General features: G+C 47.0%; 1 protein-coding gene across 2 annotated transcripts in view; it reads left to right on the top strand.

The window, feature by feature from the left end:
- The first annotated feature begins 656 nt into the window (after positions 1-656).
- The window catches only part of Blnk (B cell linker), a 65295-nt gene continuing 56169 nt past the window's right edge, over positions 657-9782 (top strand). For both annotated transcript variants that reach the window (NM_001365054.1, NM_008528.5), the window contains exon 1: positions 657-866. In NM_001365054.1, the coding sequence (NP_001351983.1) occupies positions 820-866 (47 nt within the window). In that variant the 5' untranslated portion in view covers positions 657-819. The remainder of the gene's footprint in view (positions 867-9782) is intronic.

The following is a 9782-nucleotide window of genomic DNA, read 5'->3' as shown; positions in this document are numbered from 1 at the left end:
GGGTGTGATGAGAGGGGAAGACATGGAGGGGAGTTAGGAGGCATCCGCCTGATGTCATGTGTTGGGAAATCACTAGGCTTGTCCTCAGCTGACTTTTGAGTGTATCCTGTCTTTATTTGAAAATGGCAAGCTTTCAGCAAGGCAACTCCTGACTCCACACAGCATACGATAGGGTCGCCTTTCCCCACCCCTAAGTGACCTTGACCTTGCACAAAGAATTACCTATCACATTTTAAATGACCACTGCTGTGACCTCGGTGACAAGAACTGTCCATTTCATGTCTTAGTTCTTAAGAAGAAGAGGCTAACCCATGGCTTAATGCAAATGAGCAGAAAGCCCCCAAAGAGCCATCCAGATATAATTGATTATTCAGCTTTTCCTTGTACCTAAGAAGTGGCAGGGTGACTCTGGCCATCTGCTAAAAACAGGGACTACCTAAGGTTTGGGACAAACAGGAAGTAGTGCTCAGTCAGAAACTTATCCAACCTGGCAACACACCTGATCATAAAAGAGCTACTGGAAGGGATTTGCATGCCCAATAAGGTTTCACTACCGAAGTTTACACAACGCACAGTAATCAGCCAGGCTGGCTGACTCCCTGGATCACATGACCTCGTAGAAACATGAAACTTGGCGATGCGCTCCAGCGAGTTTTACTTCCCCTGTGCAGGGGTGTTTGCCAGCAGCCTGTGGGTTGCTCGCAGAAGTCAGTTCCAGTGGCTTGAGTTCTTGAGGCCAGAGCCTTACCATGCTGCTCCCCAGGAAGTCCAGGAGCTGCTGACACCCCCCTGGACAGCGACACATCCTCTCTCAAGAAAATGGACAAGCTGAATAAGATAACTGTCCCTGCCAGCCAGAAGCTGAGGTAAGAGATTCCCTTCGGAGCCTTATTCCTCTTCTTTGCCCTCTAGGGCTCCTCCAGCGCTCAGAGGCACCAAAACCTTGGGATACTTGACCAGTGCCAATCGGTTAGCAATGGCTATAGGGAAGTAGATCAGCTTTTTAAAGAAACGTGTAGGAGGAGTGAAGGAACCTGCTTTGGCTGGTTTTTGCCAGGGATGGGACAAAGAGTGAAGCTCTGGGAAGGCAAGAAGATAGAAAATTTGATGGCCCACATGCTAGCAACAGCCAGCTTTCTGAGTCTGAGGAGGGGCTCATCCATGGTGTGAAGAGCGTTTGTAGTCACTGTCGCTTACTGACTCTTGTTTGTTTTGTGGGTGTTCACCCTAAGTTTATTGGGGGAACTACGCGTCTCTCCAGTACCCTCATGACTATCTATTTTAGAATGTCAGATGGCTCACTGGATAAAGTGCTGAATGTGCAGGTCTGATGATCTAAGTTCCATGCCCACAACCCAGATAAAAAACGGAAAGAGAAGCAACTCCACAAAGCTGTCCTTGGACTCCACAGTCACTGCCAGCCTGGCACATGCATGCCCTGACACATCATGCCCACACACATTTCACACACACATACACACACACATACTGATAATAACAATAACCATTTTAAAAAACAGCTTTGGCAATTTAAAGAAATATATACTAAGAAAGAATAAGCCAGCAGTGGCCTAAGGCATACATACGTCAAGAGACCATGCAAAGATGACTTCCCAGTTTTTGAGTTTGAAGAGCATTGTCTTCTGAAGTGGGGCTGATGACTCTCAGAGGCTGGAACTTTCAAACGTTTAAGGGTGTGTTATATTCCATGTGCAGGCTAGAACTTTGGACTTTCATGAGGTCATACTTAAGGGATGGAGCACTGGAGAGTCTGAGACAAATGACAAGAAAAGACATGGAGTTGATAGAAGGACAGTCTTTCACGGTGGCACATGGGTCTTCTCACTCTGAGGGGTTTGGTAAGAGGCAGACTGAGAGGTACTAAGGGGTCCAGACCAGCGGGCAGCATCAGCTGGTCAGCCATTTTATAGAGGATACCCAGGAGAGCCACAGAGCCTTTAACATGGAAGTTAGAAGGTCCCACAGGCACCCTCCATCTTCTGCTGTGCATCTCACGGAAGGGAAGGGTAGAGCAGACATCGTAGAAATAATAAGGGGGCCACGAAGTGGAGAAGAGGATTGGAGTAGCAGAGACATCTTCATGAAGATGATGCTTCAAGAATTAAGCCTCTGAGAGGCAGCTGAGAAAACAGATGGAGAGCTGAGGGAAACAGGTTACATGCTGAGGGGGCTGTAACCTCACACGTACAGGCTGATGCGAGTGCAGTCTCAAATGTGGGCTGGTGAGAAAAGTCCTGCCTAGCAGAGGCCACAGAGTGGAACGTATGGGGTGAGAGGGCCCTGGGAAATTGGTCCTGTCTAATGGGGCCAGCTGGAAAAGAGCCACTTGGGGGCGGGGGGGGGGGGTCTAACCATACAGAGTTGGGCAGCGGCTGTGCTGTTAGGGAGTGATCAGGACGGATTGCATAGGGGAAGCTGAAGGTACAGATCCTGGGGGTGCTGGGGATATAACTATCCCCAGCATCTAGAGTTAAAGGCACAGCACTGAGAAGGGACAAGCAGGGAGAAGTCAGAGGACCTGGCAGAGAACTGACAGGGTCTCCTGTCGAGGCTGCTCTGAGCAGAGGTCCCAACGGTCCCTAACCTAAAGCCGCTCAAATGCTCAGAATGCGCTCCAGAGAACCTAGATGAGGATCGAAATAAAGAGAGCAATAGAATTTTAATCACTTTACGATCCCTCCCGGTGAGACAAAATTCCGTCTAACCATGGAGTGGGTGGTGGGCATTATGTAATTATATTATAGGCGAGAAGGCCACAATTATATTGCAGTTAATCACATGCTACGTCTATCCGCTGAGAGCAAAGCATCATTTCCCCACCACCCCCACCCCTCCACACCCCCCCCCCCCCCCGCACTTGGTTACTAAGTTGTCTGCACAGACTTGGCCCGGTTTTTTTAATGAAATGTGCAGTCAGCGTGGACCTTTGCAAAGAAATGCAACTGTAAACAAAACAACTCAAAAAACCACCTCAAATATTTTCTGTAAATACTGGACACGGTGAGAAGTCAGCAGGGGAGAGTTGGGCAGTAGCTGTGCTGTTAGAAAGTGAACAGGACCGATTGCATAGGGGAAGCTGAAGGCACCGATTCTGGGGGTGCCGGGAATTTCAGGATCCTGAGCATCCAGAGTTACAGGCACTGAAGTGAAAAGGGAGACTGTGTGCCCTCTCCTGACTGGCCAATAGCAGTTTAGAAGGTTGCTCAGAGTTACTTGGCTCCAGATTGCAACGTCAATGCAGAGGGATATTTGGATTCTTTCAAATTCATCAAGGCTTATAGAGGAATGTGATCAGAGCAAAGCCAAGCAAACAGCAAATGATACAACAAAGCCGTGTAGTGAGTATTCTATTCACGAAAGGGGTTCAGTGGGATGACCGGGATCCAGAGGCTGCATATCCAGGTCTGGAGAAAGACTGGGAGCAGAAGGGATGAAGAGGAAGAGAAGCAGAGTGAACCAAGGAAACAAAGGCAGGCAGGATTGGGGGTGTGGGTAGGGGATCCTCAGTGTGAAGGACAGAAGTCTCCCGTGGCACCCCCGGAGGTGCTCAAACTGAGGCAGTAGAGGTGGCCAGGAGAATATGGGGACATGACTTCGATAATATAAATTCCCAGACTTTCATTACTTTGGACTTGGGTCTTTGCCATGACTTTCCTTTGCGTTTTAGAAGGTAGTGACATCATCACGAACTCCCCTGAGACCCAGGTTCTCAATTCTTCAACATCAAATGTCCGTAGGCTCACACAAGTGGCACACGTTGCTGTGCGAGCATTTGGGCATCTACAGAGCTCTGGCAGCGGTGCTCTTCCCGTTACTGTTACTAACTTGAAAATGAAACGTTACATTTTAAACAGCTTCCCCACCTGTGCTTGTGCATTTCTGTAACACACATGAACGCATGCCCATTTGTTTGTGTCAGCGGAGAATGTCTTTGACATAAGGCTGGTCAAGCCACGCTTCGTCAAACTTTCTCTTATTGGATAGAAGATATAGTATTGGCTTTGGTCAGACAAAGTAAGTTTTTTTGTGTGACGTTAGGCGAGTTTACTTCATTTCCTCATCCCCAGTCTCTTCCCCTGGAAGACAACAAAAGTTATAATAACAGCACCAATGCCATAGAGCTATTGTAGGAATTAAATCAATTGTCGAATGAAGCAACCGGCGTCATGACTCTGGCACCATAATTACTGGGTCTAAAAAAAGTTAGTTATTCATGTAGCCATCATGATCATTCTTATTAACTGTGTAGCTTGCCACTGTCGTTCTGGACAACAGAAGGCTTTATGCTGGCCCCTGGCTCATCTCCTGTTGGTCTCGTTTATTCTTTCTGTGTAGGACATGTTTGTTATTGAGTCTGGCATCTGCAGCATTTAGCTCTGCATGAATTGTGGACAGGACACACGTGTCTCTCAGGCCTCGTCTAAGTTACTAGTGAAACTGCTCGGGACAGAAGGTTCTGTCACAGGTGTCCAGGCCTTGCTGCCTAGGGTCTTACCTTGGGATTTTCTCTGACAGACTCTGGGATATTGCTCTCTCTTCATGTCCTGGAATTTTCCATTTAGGGGTTTTCAGTTCCTTGACTTTCCACATTAAGTTCTTTAGAAACCAATCCAGCTTTCTTTCACACTTCCACCCCTCCCTCCCTCCCTCCTCTCTGGCCCTCCCTGTTTCTGACAATGGTTTCGTGAGCAGCCCTAATTCTGACTCATCCTCCCTGCACTGCCCTTCTGCCTACTCACCTGCCACACCCTACGGTCTTTATTTCGCTTCTGTGTTCTCTTCTTCCACACCATCGAAGGAAGGTCCTTAGCATCCTGAGTTTCCCACAGTGCCTGATCTACATCCTTCCACAAAGGGGTGATTTGATCTAACAACTCCCAAGGCTCTCTGTAGCCCTGAGCTCTGTGACCCTGTAAGCATGGGGGCACCATTTCTGACACACATCTTACATTTTTTTCTAAGCTACTGTGTTCCCCCTTGAGCCTCGAGAAATACTTCTGATGTATTCAGAAGGATGGGGCTGACTCCAAAAGTCTGCTCTCTGTGGCCAGCTACCAGCCTCCGGTCCCCAGAGAAGTGAAGTGTTATGTCTCAAGCATGAAAAGAACAGACTAAGGAGATTCGGGGCTGAACACACACACTCTCGCTATCTATCCTTTAAAGTCTTCTTAGTCACATACGCAAATCTCCAGCAGTGTTTTTGAGACACAGCTTTGCAAGGATCCTCAGTCAGCCAGTGTGGCATCCCTAAGGCTCTCTCCTTCTGAGCACCCATCAGGCTAGAGGAGTAGATTTTGAGAGTTCAACTTTTTATTTCTGTCAGAGTTTTACCTGGCACTATTATAAATCCATTCCATATTTTTCCCTCCCCCTATAAAATGACTCCTTGCTTTGATCTTATCAAGGTCTCTGGAAATGGTTTCTCTGATTTTATGTGAAGGATCCAGGTCTACCTTGCCTTAAGTGGGGTGTTCAAGGCTGGTGGCTGATCCTAGATCCCACCTCTGAGGAGCTTCAAGGCTCCTGCCCTCTGTAAACAGAGCCTCAATAGAGCCTTTAAGCCTGATCCACTGGAATGTCCCAGGTGCCTCTCTCAGACACCTGTGACTCTGGGCTGATAATTATACCTCAGTGGCTCCTCCATGTGTTCCTGTATTTCCTCCTTTTCATTCTGACAAAATGCATGCTGCATAAAGGTCACCATCTGAAGCCCTTTCGAGTGTACAGTCCAGTAGCATTGGGTGCCTTCATCACCTTGTGCAGCTGCCATCACCATCCATCCCCAGGACTCTCTCTGGTTTGCAAAAACGGGAACTCTGTGCTCCCACTGCCCTCCCACTTGGAAACCCCAGTCTACTTTATGTCTCCTGTGGGAACCTCAGATACCTGGAATCATGCCCTGTTTGCCTTTCTGTGCTCCACTTACTTTGCTTAGTTTAACGCTCAAGATTCACATGTGCTGCGTGGGGACATCATGTTTTAGTTTCCCTCGTTTGTGGGCAAGTGGCACTTGGCTCCTTCGGGGGTAGCCTTGCTTCTCTCGGCTTGCCGTGTTGGATGATGATGCTTAAAGACTCAGGGATGGAATTACTCTTCTCATCTCATGGCCTTGCTGAATTTCCTAGGTCCCTAGGGACTTGGAATTCTAGGGACCAGTACACATTTGGTGTGGAGGGTTGGGAGGGTAGGGAAGGGAATGGTATCTATCACTCCAGAACTGTAGACTGAGAGGGGGCGAAATTCCATTCCTCCTCTCAAGGGTCCCTCCAAGAGAGTGGGAATATCTAGTAGGCAACACTGGGGCTGTCTTCTAGGTCTCACATGCCCTCTACGCTCCCCAACTCCATGTGAAGCAGCAGCCTCTGTACTTGCTGATGCTGGGTCTCAGGGATGTGCAGCTACTAAGAAACCTTCTTTTGGGGAATGCTTCTAGACAGTGTATTGAGCCTCTTTACTAGCGGTACATTTTCTGTCCCCTGGTCTCTGTCCACCAGTATATTAGCCACTTCTCTCATCATTATGACAAGAATGCCCAACAGAACAACTTAAGTGAGATCACCTTAGTTTTGTTCACAACTCAGTCATCATGGGGAGGACATAGCTTGGTCAACAACACTGGGCACCTGCAGCGTGGCTTGGATACATCTCGGAAGATCAGGAAGCAACGAGTTTGGGATAGAACCAAGAATAGATATTACCTTCAAGGTCTGCCCCTAGATACCCGCTTCTGCTGGCTAGGCCATGGTCCCCAAAGTTCCACAGCCTTCCAAGACATCATCAAACACATGAGCCTATGGGTCCTTTGTCATGTAAACCATGATAACTGGAGTGTGTTTGTCTTTCTCTCTACTGTCCCAAATCTTATTCCACAGCTGAGAGGTGTTTGCTTCCTGAGGTATCCTCTCCGGGCCCCTGTCCCATTCACCTGACCCATACTGTTGGCTTGTCTTTACCTCCTCTCTGAAACAGTACACTGGCGGCTATGCTTGCAGCCTTAGACTTCATTCTGGTATTCTCACAACTCTCCATGACAATGGAGTAGGCCTTTAAAATGCCATGTGCTCATCAATGCCCATTTCAAAAGCAAAGAAGCCAGGGTAAGAACACTGGGTGTCTTCTTGCTGGGCTACACTTCTCTGTTGGTCGCTTGCCTGCTGAAGGGACCTCAGTAATGCAGGAGCATCTCTGCCTCCAAGACATGGGGTCTCTGGGGTCCCCAGACCTTCTTCGGACTTCTCTCCCTCATACAAAGAAAGCAGGATGCAGGCAGCCAGGCTACTGATCTTCCTTGGGTGCCTGGTCACACACACTGAAAGACCCACATGTAGTTGAACCTTCTGTTGGCCTAGGCCTTAGTAACTTCAATGAGAGGTCTTGTCATTTTACACTGGACCCTGGAAATATGCAGCCAATGCTGATCAAAGTGTCTACGTTGTAGCATGCCTGCTTGCCTATGTAAATATGTGGTGTCTACAAAGAAGCACCGAGGCCCGCTTTTCTAGGACATGAGAGACATCTCTCAAGTCCCTTCATATCTCAAGTAGGAGAGCTGAGACCCGAAAGACAAAGCCATGCGTGCAGGTCAGTGCCAACAAACCCACCTCTAACACTTACACTTCCGTGCTGCCTTGGATGAAGACTTGGGAAAGTACAACATCCTTTCTCCCCTTCCCTCTCCCTGAGCGGTGTACTGGCCAACAGAGTGTTCTAGCTTAGACAGTGTTCTATACGTACCCTCGTCAACTGGTTTAAGAAGCTAAAAAGGATGGGCTGGAGAGTCAAGAGCTCTTGTGGTTGGGAAGGACTGGGGTTTGATTCCTATCTCCCACATTGGAGGCTTACCATCTCCTCAGGCACAAGGCACACACGTAGTGCACAGACATATAGATGGATATGCAGGCAAAACACACACACACACACATAAAATAATAAAAAATGAAAATAAATTCAAAGGAGCCTGCTTACTTGTCAGAAACCTCCAGGGGGCTAGACGTGGGTATAGTTCCAGTCATCGCAAATTTTCAAGCCTAAACTTGAATCCCACTGACTCAGCTTGAGTGGTATCATACACTGATGTGTTTTACAGTGACCGAGCCTGCAGTGCTTCCCATTGTCTGTGGGTAAGTTATAATTACAAAGAGCATAGCTGGCCTTACCTGCAGACCGGGCATGCATCACCAGTGCAGTATAATTTAGGAGGCGCCCTGGGAAAGTGTCTTTGCTATGATGGAAAGAGAGTTCCTGTTGGTTGGAATCAGGCAGACCCAGGTCTGGCTGCCGGCTCTGCACTAATTAGCTCACAGTCTTTGAAAAGGGCACTAAATCCATTTAACCTTGGCTCATTCATCTGGAAAACAGAAGTCATACTACGTACTAATAAAATACACAGTGTATAACAGGGGCACTGTAACAATGAATAAAAAACCAGTTGTGGGAATATCCTCTTCTTCCAAACAAGCATTGGCTTCAACTTCCCTGATGCACCAAATTGTGTCCTTAGAGCTATCCACAGTATTTTGAGGCTCTGCTTCACAATCATATCACTAAGTGTAGTAGCCATGGATCCTCGCTGTTCCCACACCAGCACCAGCCAGGAACCATTGCTCTGAGAGCTAGCGTGGACCCAGAAGCAGATGCTATGCCCCTGCCTCCGGCTCAGAGATTATTTGATCAACAAGGTTTGTGAGTTGAATGAGCAGAACGCTGTTGTGGATAAGGAGGTCAGTGGTGAAGACATCCCCAAGGGAACAGAGTTCCCAGGTAGGAGGCTATGCCTATGGGTGTTAGAGCAGAGATTGAGGGATCTAGGCTTAGACATAGAATGAATGTTTTCCTATGTCCCCACACATACTTTAAACCAGTAGTTCTCAACCTGTGGGTTGTGATCCCTTTTGGAGGGGGGAGGGGTTGAATGGCCCTTTCACAGGGGTTGCCTAGACCATTGGGAAAACATAGATATTTACGTTATGATTTATAGCAGTAGCAAAATTACAGTTATAAAGTAGCAACAATGGTTGAGGGTCATCACAGCGTGAAAAACTGAATTAAAAGGTTGCAGCATTAGGAACATTGAGGACCACTGCTTTAAACTATCTGAGAGCTGTAATCCTCTGTACTCAAAAGGTCAAGGTAGAAGAAGTCACAGGTTCAAGGCCAACCTGGGCAACTTAGAAAGACCCTGTTTCAAAATTTAAAAATCAAAGGAGGAACTGGAGATATAGCTTAGTGATAGAGTACTTAACTAGCATGAATGACCCTTGACCCTTGACCCTTGACCCAATCTCCACTACTGAAAACAACGATAAAACAAAACCTATACTTGGTTCAGGTATAAAAATATATAGCAAGAAGAATAAAGTTTGTTTTTAGGTACAAAAAATTGCACATATGTACACATACACACACACACACATATATATAATATACATAGACACACACAAAGGAGATAAGAAATAATTTATTTTTATGTGCTAGAGTCAAGCACTTATAGGAGAATATACTTTCTTTAAAAATTATAATTTTGTTCATGTGTTTTGCCTCCATGTATGTCTGTGTATCATTTGCATGCCTAGTGCCCAAGGAAGCAAGAGAGGGTATCAGATCCAATGGAACTGGAACTACAGATCGCTATGAGCATTCATGGGGCTAGTGGAATTGAACCTGGGTCCTGTAGTAGAGTAGCCATTGCTCTTTACCATGGAGTCATCTCTCAACCCCTGATAGATCTATTTTCAAAGAATAAATGGAAAGCCAAACATGGT

The sequence above is a fragment of the Mus musculus genome, chromosome 19, assembly GCF_000001635.26.
Source record: "Mus musculus strain C57BL/6J chromosome 19, GRCm38.p6 C57BL/6J".
Lineage (NCBI taxonomy): Eukaryota > Metazoa > Chordata > Mammalia > Rodentia > Muridae > Mus > Mus musculus.
This window is presented reverse-complemented; position numbering and strand designations above follow the sequence as displayed.